This window comes from Astyanax mexicanus, chromosome 19 (genome assembly GCF_023375975.1).
Source record: "Astyanax mexicanus isolate ESR-SI-001 chromosome 19, AstMex3_surface, whole genome shotgun sequence".
NCBI classification, from domain to species: Eukaryota; Metazoa; Chordata; class Actinopteri; order Characiformes; family Acestrorhamphidae; genus Astyanax; species Astyanax mexicanus.
The window spans coordinates 9,678,567-9,695,307 of record NC_064426.1 but is presented as its reverse complement, the minus strand read 5'-3'; the positions used below and the strand labels follow the sequence as shown (position 1 = coordinate 9,695,307).

The 16,741-nt window shown below is 35.0% G+C and overlaps 3 gene segments (V, D, J or C); all 3 read left to right on the top strand.

Annotated features, from left to right (window-relative positions):
• The first annotated feature begins 5,461 nt into the window (after positions 1–5,461).
• LOC111196711 (immunoglobulin heavy variable 5-51-like) lies at positions 5,462–6,036 on the top strand. The segment is given in 2 exon segments: positions 5,462–5,612; positions 5,706–6,036. Coding segments are annotated over 2 exon segments (348 nt in total).
• Positions 6,037–8,060: 2,024 nt separating this feature from the next.
• Positions 8,061–8,597, top strand: LOC111196710 (immunoglobulin heavy variable 3-74-like). The segment is given in 2 exon segments: positions 8,061–8,196; positions 8,287–8,597. Coding segments are annotated over 2 exon segments (357 nt in total).
• Positions 8,598–15,543: 6,946 nt separating this feature from the next.
• Positions 15,544–16,011, top strand: LOC111196707 (Ig heavy chain V region 914-like). The segment is given in 2 exon segments: positions 15,544–15,589; positions 15,686–16,011. Coding segments are annotated over 2 exon segments (372 nt in total).
• Positions 16,012–16,741: the final 730 nt, after the last annotated feature.

The window sequence follows — 16,741 nt, the reverse complement described above, 5'->3', positions numbered from 1 at the left end:
ATTCTACAAGAGACTTTTATTTTATCTCACTTTTATGTAAAGCTTAACATTAAGTCATGGTGCAAAACAAGACAAGAACCACAAGTAAAAGTCTAAAAGAATGGAGTAAAATAAGAAAACATCAACATTTCATAATCAAAGTAAAAATATTAACGCAAAACATATATTATGGAAAGCATACCCAAACACAAACAAAGAGTAATGGTTGAGGAATGCAATGCATCATTAGTTTACCATATTATCATATTAAATATTACTTTAATTAACACGCTATTGTTTTTTTAAATTACAGATCACATGTTACCACCCAGGGTAAATACATTATGTTATTAATCTGTGCAGGATTTTCTTGCAGTTATGATGTTTACTTAACAATAAATTTATAACTTACTGTACCTGACAATCTGTTTTCAATTTGTTTTTTATTTTTGTCAACAACATATAATAAAAACAGCTTCTCAAATACTGTATTTTTTGGTAAATGTCTGTGTATCCCTAAAATGTATCCTTAAAATTCTGATACATTTTACATGTACAAATGTTTATTGATTTAATTCTATTTCATATTTCTTTGCTATATATAAAATAGTTCTAATACACTGAAGAGCAGCTGGAGATGATTTGATTAACAAATCGACATGGTTTAATGCTTCAGAGACACTCAGATGTTCAGATGAGAGTTTCAGTGTTCTGCTTCAGGCCTGGCTTATTTCTATTAGAGCAAAAATAGACTGGTTAACAAGAGCCAGGGAGATGATTTGCATTTGGACTGAAATCTCTGTTTTCAGAAAGTCAGAAAATCATTTGCACAATGCACCTGCTTACTGTCACTGTGTCACAGTCCAGTCTAATCATAGTTTTATTATGTAAAGTTTAAACACATGCCTTATTTATTATAATTTCTTGAATATGTATTTATAATGACCTTTTTTGTACATAATACGTTTTACACATTATAAGTCACATCTAGTCATGTAATCATTTTAAATGGTGATAAAAAATCTGTAATAAAAATGTGATAATTTTATCATAAAATAAATGCAATTTATTTATTGACATCTAAAATGGAAATTAAAATACAGGGAGACAAAGTAATAGTAAATACTAATAACAGTATATTAATATAAATTAACAAACAGTATTACTCAGTTAAATAAATATTTAAATATTGTACGTTATAAAATTCCCAGGAGGACAAAAGTACCATATATATAACTTATGATCATTAGTATTAGCAGTAACTACTATTACAACTACTAAAATAATATAGTATTATAAAATCCATTGTATGACTCAAAAACAAATAACTATTCAAATGCATTGACAATACAACATACAATATTATTTTACAAACTGTACTACTATTCCAAGCCCACAAAAACCAATTAAAGACTAAACTATTAAAGAGCAAAATATATATTTGCTATCATAAGGAGTAAGGTTTTGCTTATTTAATCATATGAAATGTAATAATCTAAAATGTATGTAGTTAGCTCTAAATAGCATAAATAAATTTTTTCATGTGCTTGTTTTTTTTTTTATTCTCACTGTGAATCAGGTGTTTAAAAAAGGTAGTTGTTAAAATTATAGTTGTTGATGAACATACTGTATGATTTATTACTGTGTATATCATGAATATTAATAATACACTGATCTATCACACTTTTCTAAAGTGGTCATGGTTAATGATCTTCATAGAAACAGGAAGCAGCTGTTGTCTTCCCACGCAACACTGCACCTGCACTAATACAACTGATAAAAAAGTGAACATGACATATATATAAAAATATAAATGTATCATCTTATTTCAATGATTATTTTAATGAATATTTTTTCTATTTTACTTATAATGTAAGCGATTAGGCAAAAAAAAAATACTGCCAAAAATGTAAAAGTATATTTAATGACAGACAGGAAAGTCATATTAGTATCAATGACATTAAGTTAAATAAAACAATCTAACCATAACCATATACATTTATTCTACAATATAGAAAAATAGTATTTACACAATAATTTAATTAGATATATTTTTTATTTTGTGTGAGATATGACATAATAACTTGTATTTTATTGTGTAAAATTAATTTAAAAAAAAAATACATTGAAAAAGAGTAGTAAAAGTGCTGGAAATCTCACATACTAAACACATCAAGTATATTTGCTACTAACTTTTAAGCCAAAATTTGGGATGTAGTAGGCTCCCTGTTTCAGCTGCACATAAGCAAAAAATGAAAATGAATGTATTTTAGTAAAATGTAAATATATTAAAGAAGCTTAGTTTATACTTCTCATCCAACCACAATCAGATTCACTCTATGTGGATGAAGAAATGTATCTGGAAAGGGTTTTTTAAGTACAGATAATTGTATGAAGATGTAAGGAGTAGGAGTAAGGAGTGTGGAGTGGACGCAGATTCTCTAGTGGGAAACATGACTTCAGTGAAAGCCATTCTGATCGGCAATGCAGAGTGTATGTAGGCAGGGGCGGATTTGGAAGTTCTGGGGCCCTAAGCAATGTTTTTTATTCCGGGGCCCTGATCAAATGGATATTTACTTTGTATAGTAAAATGCAATATTCAGGGTTCATACACCTTTTACAAGGTAAAATTCAAGCACTTTCAAGGCCCATTTTCAAGTTTTTTCAGCACCTTTCAGCTGTGGTAAATTAATAATAATGGTGATATCTCAAAACTGCGATTCACTGATAATCAATATATCGCAAAACTATTCTCCACACTTCACAGTGACTATGCTACTGAGAAAAAAATACTTCTTTAAATTATAGATTTATTGATGCCAGTTTCTGTTAAAGTTTACTGATCATAATTATGGCAAAACTCATGTGAATAAAGTCAAGTAAATAATTGTGTGTGTTTTAAAATGTGAGTATCATCATTATTTGTGTTTATGCAGCGTTTTTATGGAATCTTATTTCCTCAAATTCAATCTCTAAGGCCTTTCTGTTCTCTTTTTCTGTGATTGCTCAATATGTAACCAGTCTGGTTGTACTGTAGACTGCAGATCAGAAGAACTGATTGGGAAAGTCTGATTATTTACCTGTAATAACAGTTAAACCCCGCTGGAGTCATGTGTCATTCTGTAGGACCTGACTTGCCCACACAGTACCAGTCTTATATTTGGACACTCCTTCTTTCATTCAATGTGTTTTCATTCTTTTTATGATTTTTTTTTTTTACATTTTAAATGTAATATTATATTAAAGCTATACAGCAACACATGCAGAATTATTTTGTAAAAAAAAAAAAAATAAACAAACCAGAATATGTTTTATACTTTACATTCCATATTTTAGCATTGAGGACAGATCTGCACTCTCTTGGTGTGATTTTAATCTCAGTGTTTTCATGAGGAAGAGTCACCTGGAATATTTTCTTAGCATCTTAAAGGAGTTTCTGGAGGTGCTGTATAAAAGTTGCTGCTTTTTCTTCACGCTGTGAAGCTCCAGCTCATCCCAATTAAATCACCTCAAATCACCATCTCAGTTCATCAGGTTTAGGTTAGGGGATTATAGAGATCAAACACTTTTTTACTATGTAATTCCACATGTATCACTAGTTTCCAAGTCTTAATGTAAATTTACATTGAATTATTGAATTATTAAATTATAAAATCACACACTGTAGCAGTTAACAGGACTGAAGCAATGCTCAGTGCTGAAATGAGTGTTCGTTAGTGCTTTTGACCTTCAAACTGCACAAAAACATGCAGCTGCTTTTAGAGGCTTAGTTGATTTCATAAAGGGATGGGCCTGAGTTTGCATGTGGTGACAACAGTTTAGCAGAGCAACCACATGAGGACATCAGAGGAAAAGAAATACAGTGTAGAAAATTCAATGGCAAAACTTTTGTGACATACGTTGTATAAGGATTGAACAGGGACTTTAAATAGCTTAAAATCTTTATGAAAATTAAAAAAATTGATTAATAAAACAAAATATCTACATTATTGTTATTTAATGATATTTAACCACTTAAAAGAACTGTTTAACTTAACCAGGCAGCACTATGGACATGGCATCACACAAATCATAGAAAAACATACAAATTTACAAAGGTTAACATTATTCTATATTTAAAAGTATGTGTTTATTTAAAGTAAATCTTGAAAAATTTATTGTTGCACAGAATTTGTAAGGAATTTAAACAATGATGCCACAGACACAAAAGGCACATTGTATTGTTATTAACTCTTATGTGTGCTTTAGGTTGGCATGAGTAGCAATAGATCCACTAGTGAGCAGTTAAGACTCAAATGTTTCTAAAAACAAAATAATGGTCAGAGTAAAGTACAAAAAGGGCAGCAGTAGCGTTGCTACCTGTCTCGTAATTTACTGAACCATCCTTTATTTGGCAGTTAAATTTTGCATCTTACTAAACCGATACGGGGCGTGATTTCTTCTGTATTTCCATAAATGTCCAAAACACGTCTGTCACATACACATCAACACTAAATCTAGCCGTAATGGTCAATGATGATTGATTTCCTATCTGGTTGTGTTTTTGCAGACTATAAACTATAGGGCTTGATTGATTATAATTTTGAGTTTAATAGCTAAACGAATTATCATTTATGTAACATACAGTAGTATTCGCCAAATAAATATTATATATGGCCATTTAAAGAACAAACCATACTAACGGACTAACAGTTAATATTTAAATAAATGAATTTTACCAAATTGAAAACATCTGGAATATAAACAAGAGGAAGATGGATGATCACAAACCATCAAACCACCAAACTGAACTGCTTGATTTTTTGCACCAGGAGTAAAGCAGTATAAAGTTATCCAAAAGCAGTGTGTAAGGAGGAGGAGAAGAACATGATGCCAAGATGCATGAAAAAACTGTCATTAAAAACCAATCAGGGTTATTCCACCAAATATTGATTAATTCTGAACTCTTAAAACTTTATAAATATGAACTTGTTTTCTTTGCATTATTTGAGGTCTGAAAGCTCTGCATCTTTTTTGTTATTTCAGTCATTTCTCATTTTCTGCAAATAAATGCTCTAAATAACAATATTTTTATTTAAAATTTGGGAGAAATGTTGTCTGACCAACAGAGGGTCACATATGTTTTTGTGTGATGAATAAACAGAAAACATAACCAACTTGACCAAGCTGTTCATTCTTTATGACCCAGCAGATCGACCAGCATGACCACACCTATCCACCAGTATGACCAACTAGACCAAACTGGTCAGTCAGCCATACTAATCTAGCCCACCATATTGACCAGCTTAATAATCAGCTTGGTTATGTTGGTTGTGCTGCTAGACCAGCTAGTCCATTAAATTCAAAATAAAAATAGCCTATTTTAGCTTGTTTTTTCCTTGCTACTTCTCCCATTTTAGAGATCCATTCCCTATATTTATTCATATTTTTATATACTTATATTTTTAGTATTTTATATTCCCTGTCCTCCATTGCAGCTTCATGAAATCATGACATCATGATGCAAATCCAGTGTGGTGTGTGTTCATCTAGTACTTATGAGCTGCTGATCTGAGGGGAGCAGTAGAGTCTCATCTTAACTCTCACCATGAAGATCACACTCTCCTTATTACTGCTACTGCTCACCTTCAGCAGTGAGTTCCTGACTGATACTCTGATTTAAAGCTTTATATGCACGGAAGAACAAATCCATAATTAATAATCAAATATGTCCTTGTTTTTAGCAGGTGTGAAATGTGAGAGTATGGAATCATTAGAAACTGCAGTTCAGATAAAACCTGGAGAAACTCTGAGTCTCTCCTGTAGAGGATCTGGATTTAGCTTTAGCAGCTTCTACCTGCACTGGATCAGACAACAGACTGGAAAACCACTGGAGTGGATGGGAAGTGATGACAACGACTACGCAGCATCTTTTCAAGGCCGGATTCAGATCACCAGCGATAATTCCAAAAGCATGGTGTATCTGAAACTGTCTGGTGTGACAGCAGAGGATTCAGCTGTGTATTACTGCGCTCGACAAGCACAGTGATACAGAATAGTGGAGACACCGTACAAAAACATGCAGCTGCTTTTAGATAGTTGTTTTCATGAGGAGATGTAGTTTGAGGTCTTATATGCAGCAGGTGGTACATACAGTTAGACTGCACAACCACAGGGGGGCAGTGGAGGATTATAAATACAGAAACAAAAACAGCACTGTCAGCTATTTATCAGACCCACGTCATGCTTATATTTAGTGGCTTGGTTGGATCATTTTCCATTAATATTCTCCTAAAAAAAAACAGTTTCTTTACCTTTCATTATATCTATCCACACCCTAAATCTGAAGGTTCTCCTGATCTGGGGCTAATTACAGTATGTTCTAGTAGACAATAAGTCTTAAATTAACCTTCCTCAGCTCATTTATCGACTGTAGCTAGCTACACAATAAACCTTATACCCAGCTAACAGAGTATGTTATAAGAACGTTCAGTAACATTTTGATAAGGTTCAGAAAATCCAGAAAACTTGACGGATTGAACAATCTAAGTATGCTGACTGTACGTTCCACTAATCAAAAATAGTTATCAGGGTAAAAAACTGGAACAAAAAATTGGAGACTGTTAGCAAACATTTTATCAATACAAGAACAAACAAATGATTTATTGCTTTGTTACTCATGGGGTATCACAGAGTCCAGTGCTTTGCCCTCTGTCACTTGTAACATACATTACCAATGTGAAATTCAGTCATTCCATCACTGCTTTCCCATCCAAGCACAGAGAGTAAGTTTCCCTAAATGCTGGAATAATGATAGTTTTCACAAATAGAAAGAACAAATATAAAAACAAATATAAAACCTCCCTGCCCTGCAAATGTATAGTGGTCCCTTCTCCCAACACACCTGCTTTAACTAATCAGCTTATTAACAAGCCATTTTAGACTTGCTGTAAGTGTGTTAAAGCATCACCTTGCCTTCTTAAATGTGCTGAACATGAGATGCCAGGACTAGGGATGAAAAACACTGGATTAGTGGTTGGACCCAAAGTCAGCTGGAAATAAGCTCTTCAGGAACAATGTTGGTAACCCCTAACATAAAGTCTTTAGCAGTGTCTTGTATTGAGACACATGACCACGATCATGATGGAAATCCCATGGGGGTGTGTGTTCATCCAGTACTTATATGCTGCTGATCTGAGAGGGTCAGTAGGGTCTCATCTTAACTCTCACCATGAGGAACACACTCTCCGTATCACTACTACTGCTCACCTTCAGCAGTGAGTTCCTGACAGAAACAGTGTGATCTTAAGCTGTATTTCTTGGTCATTAAATATATACACATTTCTGTTTATATGTTTTATTTCAGCAGGTGTGAAATGTGAAAGTATGGAATCATTACAAACTGCAGTTCAGAAAAAACCTGGAGAAACTCTGAGTCTCTCCTGTAGAGGATCTGGATTTAATTTTAGAGAGTACAACATACACTGGATCAGACAGCAGGCTGGAAAACCAATGGAATGGATGTGTCGTCTTTATGGTAATGGTCAAAATCTTTACGCAACAAGATTTGAAGGCCGAACTAAAATCACCAGAGATGATTCCAGCAGCATGGTGTATCTGAAACTGTCTGGTGTGACAGCAGAGGACTCAGCTGTGTATTACTGCGCTCGTACGGCACAGTGGTAGATGTATATGGGGACACTGTACAAAAACATGTAGAGTGGAAACCATGCTCACGTATTTTCTAGTACAGCTCAGCTATAAGTCAGTATAGCCAGTAGGAGATGCAACATATCAACCGGGTTTACCTATTTTAAAACTGTTGTACAACAATTTGTCATTTTCTTTATGTTGTTTATGTTTATTCAAATATAAAAATAAAAAATAAAAAATAAATAAAATAAAAAAAGCTTGGTTATGTTGGTTGTGCTGCTAGACCAGCAAGTCCAATAAATTCAAAATAAAATTGCCTATTTTAGCTTGTTTTTTTTTCTCCCATTTTAGAGATCCATTCATTATATTTATTCATATTTGTATATACTTATATTTTTTTTCTTTTATATTCCCTGTCCTCCATTGCAGCTTTATGAAATCATGACATCATGATGCAAATCCAGTGTGGTGTGTGTTCATCTAGTACTTATGAGCTGCTGATCTGAGGGGAGCAGTAGAGTCTCATCTTAACTCTCACCATGAAGATCACACTCTCCTTATTTCTGCTACTGCTCACCTTCAGCAGTGAGTTCCTGACTGATACTCTGATTTAAAGCTTTCTATGCACGGAAGAACAAATCCATAATTAATAATCAAATATGTCCTTGTTTTTAGCAGGTGTGAAATGTGAGAGTATGGAATCATTAGAAACTGCAGTTCAGATAAAACCTGGAGAAACTCTGAGTCTCTCCTGTAGAGGATCTGGATTTAGCATTAGCAGCTACTACATGCACTGGATCAGACAACAGACTGGAAAACCACTGGTATGGATGGGACGTGATGGAAGTGGCAATAGATACGCAGCATCTTTTCAAGGGCGGATTCAGATCACCAGTGATGATTCCAAAAGCATGGTGTATCTGAAACTGTCTGGTGTGACAGCAGAGGATTCAGCTGTGTATTACTGCGCTCGCAGTGCACAGTGATACAGAATAGTGGAGACACCGTACAAAAACATGCAGCTGCTTTTAGATAGTTGTTTTCATGAGGAGATGTAGTTTGAGGTCTTATATGCAGCAGGTGGTACATACAGTTAGATTGCACAACCACAGGGGGGCAGTGGAGGATTATAAATACAGAAACAAAAACAGCACTGTCAGCTAGAGGTGGGCTGATCGATCCAAATATCGATAATATCGATACCAACGCTGGTATTGGTATTGATCAATACTCGTGTAAAAATATCGATATTCAAGCTTTTTTCTCTGCCGCACGCACTGACTGCTGCGCACGAGATTCACCACAGTCTACTCTCTGGTCTCTTGTTGTTGCACATGCGTCACATGGCTCAGCAAAGCCAGCCAAACCACCAGCAGGTAGGCTCAGCCTGGCCCCGCCCACCCAGCGCTCTCCTCGAATCGACACGCCTCTACCTCAGGAGATTTGTGATGAGTGATATTTTTTTACACTCTGTTTATTTAAGAAAAACTTGCATTTGAATTGCACTGAAAGGAAGACAATTCCTTATTTTTTATTGTTTTTCCAAATGACAATTCTATTAAAAAAAAGAAACAAAGAAACAAAGAACTAGAAAAGATGTCTAGTGAGGGGAGAATTTTTATTTTATTTTTTTATATTTTTTTTATTTTATATTTAAACTTTGTTTTGTTACTGTTCCATTGTTTCTAAACAAAAAATGTTGATTGTGATACTAAAGTATTTTGTTATCACTTACAATGTTTGGTGAAATTATATCCTAGGTTTTTGGATCATTTGGATCTATAAAGCTTAAATATTAAAAAGTATCAGTATCAGTATCGATATCGGCAATACTGGCCCTGCGTTTACTTGGTATCGGATCGATACCAAAATTCCCGGTATCGCCCACCTCTACTGTCAGCTATTTATCAGACCCACATCATGCTTATATTTAGTGGCTTGGTTGGATCATTTTCCATTAATGTTCTCTTAAAAAAAAACAGTTTCTTTACCTTTCATTATATCTATCCACACCCTAAATCTGAAGGTTCTCCTGATCCGGGGCAAATTACAGTATGTTCTAGTAGACGTTAAGTCTTAACTTAACCTTCCTCAGCTCATTTATCGACTGTAGCTAGCTACACAATAAACCTTATACCCAGCTAACAGAGTATGTTATAAGAACGTTCAGTAACATTTTGAAAAGGTTCAGAAAATCCAGAAAACTTGACGGATTGAACAATCTAAGTATGCTGACTGTAACGTTCAGAAAACGTTCCACTAATCAAAAATTGTTTTCAGGGTAGACAGAAAACAAAAATTGGAGACTGTTAGCAAACAGTTTATCAATGCAAGTACAAATGAATGATCTATTGCTTTGTTACTCATGAGGTAACACAGAGTCCAGTGCTTTGCCCTCTGTCACTTGTAACATACATTACCAATGTCAAATTCAGTCATTCCATCACTGCTTTCCCATCCAAGCACAGACAGTACAGGGTCATCTCAAAAAATTTGAATATCTTTGAAAATGTACTTTATTTCAGTAATTCAGATTAAAATGTGAAACTCATATATTATATAGATGGATTAAACACAGAGTGATCTATTTTAAGTGTTTATTTCTTTTATTGTTGATGATTATGACTTACAGCCAATGAAACCCAAAAATCAGTGTATCAGAAAATTAGAATATTATATAAGACCTTTAGGCAGTGTGGGCAGTTTGCTAAGTCCTGCTGGAAAATTAAATCCGCATCTCCATAAAAGCTGTCAGCAAAGGAAAGCATGAAGTGTGATAAGATTTTGTGGGAAAACAAAACTGGACTGACTTTAGACTTGATAATAAAACACAGTGGATCAACACCAGCAGATGACATGACTCTCCAAACCATCACTGATTGGTGGAAACTTCACACTAGACCTCGAGCAGTTTGGACTGTGTGTCTCTACACTCTTCCTCCAGACTCTGCTCCCTTGATTTACAAATAAAATGTTAAATTTACTGATGATCAGTGATGGTTTGGAGAGACATGTCATCTGCTGGTGTTGGTCCACTGTGTTTTATCAAGTCTAAAGTCAGTGCAGTGTTTTCCACAGCATAACTGAATAACTGAAATAAAGTAACTTTTTTTTAAAGATATTCTATTTTTTTAGATGACCCTGTATGTTACCCTAAATGCTGGAATAATGATAGTTTTCACAAATAGAAATAAAACAAATATAAAACCTCCCTGCCCTGCAAATGTATAGTGGTACCTTCTCCCAGCACACCTTGATTCAACTAATCAGCTTATTAACAAGCCATTTTAGACTTGCAGTAAGTGTGTTAAAGCATCGTCTTGCCTTCTAAAATGTGCTGAACATGAGGTGCCAGGACTAGGGTTGAAGAACACTGGATTAGTTGTTGGGTCCAAAAGTCAGCGGGAAATAAGCTCTTCAGGAACAATGTTGGTAACCCCTAACATAAAGGCTGCGTCCAGAAACCCCAAAAGTGTCTCCTTTTTCCTACCGATCCTCCTCCTCTCCTCCGTGACCCGGAAACTGATTTCGTGACGCCATCTTGCCGCCTGTCCGAATACCGTAGGAGACGAAAGAAGCCGCTTAAAATTCTCCTGTAGTAAGCTTCCATTGAAGGATACATCAGTGTATCCTACTCCGGAAGACTTTTAAGGATTTTCCAATGACATCACTGCATCCACGCCCACAGAGCACGCGAAAAGCAGTGCGATGAGCAGGCAACGCCCTAATATACGTCATAAACATATTAATTAACTAGGTTCCTTATCTAATTATACAGCCAGTAAAGCACTAATATATGTTTTTGTTTAGATAAGCTGTATGCTCAGTAAAACATTATTAATGTTCCCATATTTGTAACATGATATATATATATATATATACATACACGTATATACGTGTATGTATATATATATATATATATATATATATATATATATATATATATATATATCTCACTGGCCAGAGATGCGGCCAAAATGCCTGGGAGTAAGCAGGATTTTATTGGAATATCTGAATATTTAGCTGTGTGACAGTAATGTTCCATTGATGCTGTTTCATCTAATATTTTTTCACTTCAACATGTATGCAAAATATAATATGTATTATTATATTTATTATTTATTAAGATTTGTTATTTGTTTTATTACATTCAATGAAATCATATTTTACTATTAAAATAATTTAATATTTACATATGCAACCTTCATCAATGGCTAATCAGGCTGCACTTTGAAGCTTGATCTCTAGAATTTGGAATTGTGTTTATTGATCTCTCGTTTTTATTTTTGTATGTGGAGCTTTATTCAGAAGCTGTGATTGGCTGGGCAGGATCCGGCATGTGCTAAAAGTGAGCGTTGTGATTGGCTCAGTTCATCGGTAGTCAACATCCTATCTAAAAGGGATCAGCTGTCCCATTTCCCCAATTACAGCTCCTTCCCTCCGTTCCTCCTCCTCCTCTCCTCTCCTCGATTCCTCCACCTTCTTCCGGGGTAGGAGAGGAGGAGTAGGAAAGGAGGAGTAGGAGAGGAGGAGTAGCAAAAGTTTCTGGACGCAGCCAAAGTCTTTAGCAGTGTCTTGTATTGAGACACATGACCACGATCATGATGGAAATCCCATGGGGGTGTGTGTTCATCCAGTACTTATATGCTGCTGATCTGAGAGGGTCAGTAGGGTCTCATCTTAACTCTCACCATGAGGAACACACTCTCCGTATCACTACTACTGCTCACCTTCAGCAGTGAGTTCCTGACAGAAACAGTGTGATCTTAAGCTGTATTTCTTGGTCATTAAATATATACACATTTCTGTTTATATGTTTTATTTCAGCAGGTGTGAAATGTGAAAGTATGGAATCATTACAAACTGCAGTTCAGATAAAACCTGGAGAAACTCTGAGTCTCTCCTGTAGAGGATCTGGATTTAATTTTAGAGAGTACAACATGCATTGGATCAGACAACAGACTGGAAAACCGATGGAATGGATGTGTCGTCTTTATGGTAATGGTCAAAATCTTTACGCAACAAGATTTGAAGGCCGAACTAAAATCACCAGAGATGATTCCAACAGCATGGTGTATCTGAAACTGTCTGGTGTGACAGCAGAGGACTCAGCTGTGTATTACTGCGCTCGTACGGCACAGTGGTAGATGTATATGGGGACACTGTACAAAAACATGTAGAGTGGAAACCATGCTCACGTATTTTCTAGTACAGCTCAGCTATAAGTCAGTATAGCCAGTAGGAGATGCAACATATCAACCGGGTTTACCTATTTTAAAACTGTTGTACAACAATTTGTCATTTTCTTTATGTTGTTTATGTTTATTCAAATTTCAATCGGATATATATTTATGGTGAAACTGAAAACTTTTATTGCAGGACGTGTTTTAAGGATCAAAAAACTTCATACATCTGAATTTTTTTTTCCATTTTTTGTCAACAATAAAAAAATAAAAATAAATAAAAAATTTTTATTTTTAAATCATGCATAATACCAGCAACTGGAAAAATGAATATCCTGGACTTTATGTACAAATTAATCTTCTAAAAAAGCACAATTAAGGTACAATCTATAACATTTTAGGCGTATTTTCTTTACTGCAAATCGTATGTTTAAGCATCTGCTTGCACTATATACTGTTATAGTTTGAATTACTGCAGTATCACATGTAGACAAATGAATGGCAAAAAACTATACATGCAGATTATATTTTTGCTTATTTTAATTTAAAGCCACTATAATATACCAAATGTTAATTTTTGTTTGTTATATTTTTACATTAGAAAATAACACATTGTATTTATAAATAGGACTGAAATTGTGGTGAGTGCTGAAATTAAGTATTTGTTAAGGGTTTAGAGCTTTTATTTGTCGTTCTCCATTACAGCTTTATGACTGATGATGCAAATTCAGTGTGGTGTGTGTTAAGTACTTATGTTAAAAAAGAATGTATTAGTTTATCTTTCCCCACATCCCTATTATATAATGTATAATCAATTTTTAAACAATTGTTTAACAGGTGTGAAATGTGAAAGTATGGAATCATTAGAAATTGCAGTTCAGATAAAACCTGGAGAAACTCTGAGTCTCTCCTGTAGAGGATCTAAAAACTCTTTTAGTTGCTGTAACATGCACTGGATCAGACAACAGGCTGTAAAAGTTTGGAGTACTGGAAATAGGGAGGCAAAATGTTTTGACGAACGAATAGAAGTCAGAAACAACATTTTCTTAGCAGCATATTGTATCTGAAACTGTCTGGTGTGACAGCAGAGGACTCAGCTGTGTATTACTGTGCACTTGAGAAACATGCTAATACATATGAGTGGAGACTCTGTACAAAAACATGTGGGGTTCTTTTGGTTGTTTTGATGAAGGGATGGATGTTGTTCAGAGTCTTTGCTGCTCTGCAGGTGGTAAAGAAGGTAAGTTAAGTAAAGAAACCACAGGGGGCAGTAGAGGATAAGAAATAAAGTGCAGAAATAAAGTTCTATATTTAATATATCTTATATTTAATGGGTAGGTTGGATCTTTTTTCCTAATTAATATTCCCTCATGATAGGTAACACTCTGAATGAATGGAATAAAAGTGGGTACCACTTTAAAATAAGACTACCTTTATAAAGGGTTTATAAATAGTTTACAATTAGTTCATTAATGGTTATTAATTAGGTTAAATGCCTTAAAATCATTAATAATCAGTTATAACACATACGTAGAAAGGGCAACAATGACCTGTTGTTTGCCAAATAGTGAACCCACAGCCGTCTATATTGTTGCCCTTTCTATGTATGTGTTATAACTGATTATTAATGATTTTTAAGACATTTACAACCTAATTAGTAACCGGTAATAAACTAATTGTAAACCATTTATAAACCCGTTATAAAGGCAGTCTTATTTTAAAATCGTACCTAAAGGTGTTTATTGTTTATTGAAGAGCTAGAAGAAATTAGTTTGCATTTATAATAATATCTGTCTATAGTTACTGAATATGCTCATCTGCTTTACTGGCAGCTGGTTTTGCAGATCCAAGCCTCTGATGATCAAGGCAGCTAAACAGCTGGTCATCCAGGCAAAGACATAACCTGTACTGGTTGGCTGGCTGGTTAACCAGCTCTCAGCCAGTATAGGGTGTGTTGCATTTGATTTTGATTTTGATCATGCTCGTCAATGCTTGTCATGCTGGTCAATCAACATGAGAAGGCTTGGTCATTCTGGTGGTTTGGCTTGTAGACCGACCAACTAAAACCATTAAACTCAATATAAAACATATCATAATCATCATATAGCATGATTTAAACTGCTCATAATTAGAAAGTAGATGCAGGAAGTGTTTAAATGATCTTAACACCTCATAGATCATAAATAAATCATAATCTGTCAACAGTTAACAAAAAGAACACTTTTTAAAACTTGGCTTTACTTGATTTTAAACTTGACTCTACTACTATATTCCTGAAATAGTCATTTTTGAGTAATATATAATAGCTGCCAACAAGAAACCTAATGTTCTATAATTACTATATTAAGCAAAGCAGCTAAACCACAAATAAGGAATTTTATATGATATTTTAAGCATATGCCTGTTGTTACTATTATAGTTTGGATTATAATATTAAAGTATCACTTTAGTCAGATGAATGCCAATTGACGCCACATTCATCTGGCTTTGAAGCCATTATAAAAAATCCAAATCTCTATTTAGGGTTTATTTGTTTACATTAAAAATAACACACTGTATTCATTAATAGGACTAAAGGTGTGGTCAGTGCTGAAATTGAGTATTTGTTAATGCTTTTGACCTTTTATTCATTCTTCTTCATTACTGCTTTATGACATCATGATGCAAATCCAGTGTGGTGTGTATTCATCCAGTATTTATGAGCTGATGATCTAGAGTGGAGCAGAAGAGTCTGACCATTAGTCTCACCATGAAGATCACACTCTCCTTATTACTGCTACTGCTCACCTTCAGCAGTGACTTCCTGACTGATACTGTGATTCAGTATTTTCTTAGTTTTCCACAGCACTGATACCTAAATAATAATCAACTGTTTTTCTTGTTTTTAACAGGTGTGAAATGCCAAAATATGGAATCCTTAGAAAGTGCAGTTCAGATAAAACCTGGAGAGACTCTGAGTCTCTCCTGTAGAGGATCTGGATTTAATTTTAGCAGCTACGGAATGAACTGGATCAGACAACAGACTGGAAAACCGCTGGAGTGGATGGGAGCTATTTCGGGTGATGGAGGCACCAAGGTGTACGCAGCATCGTTTCGAGGCCGAACTGACATCACTAAAGATAATTCTAACAGCATGGTGTATCTGAAACTGTCCGGTGTGACAGCAGAGGATTCAACTGTGTATTACTGTGCTCGGTACCACATTGATACAGAATAGTGGAGACACTGTACAAAAACATGCAGCTGCTTTTAGATGGTTGCATTTAACATTCCTCAATACACAGTGCACACTATGTACAACTGGGAATCATTAAAGGCATTACCGCCCACAGTGGACAGTGCAGTGGTTGGTAATAATAATTCAATGCTGAAGCTCCATATGCATATCCCACAGCTCAGTGCAGCGTCCTATAGCTTCCATTGAACATGACATTTGTCACAGGACACAATACTACTTCCTGTCACATGATATTTGACAGGCCAATTGTCACAGTTTAGCCCGTGTCTGTCTCGTTGTGTCTCCCTCTCCTGGTCTATTGTGCTCCTGCCCCTCTGTTTTCCTGTCATGTGTCCCAGCCATGTGCTATTGTTGTGTTTTTGTCCTTGTCTCCGCCCTAGCCCTGCCCTAGCCATTAGTGCTGTAACCTCTTGTCTCATTTGTAACCCCGCCCCCTTGTTAGCTCCCACAGGTGTCCCTTATGTTTGCCTGTATATAATACCACATGTGCTCCTTGTTCTGTGTCGTGCTTTGTTTGATCTAGTCCTGTTTCTCTGTCAGAATCTTGTTTAGTTGTGTTTTTGCGCCTTTGAGCCTTTTTGTCTGCAGTGTTCTGGTTTGTTTTCTTTAGTTTATTTATATGTTTGATTATTTTGTTTATTTGTTTAAGTCTTTTTCTCATATCCTCATAGTTCATAGTGTTTTGTTTTAGTTACCTTTTCTTTATACT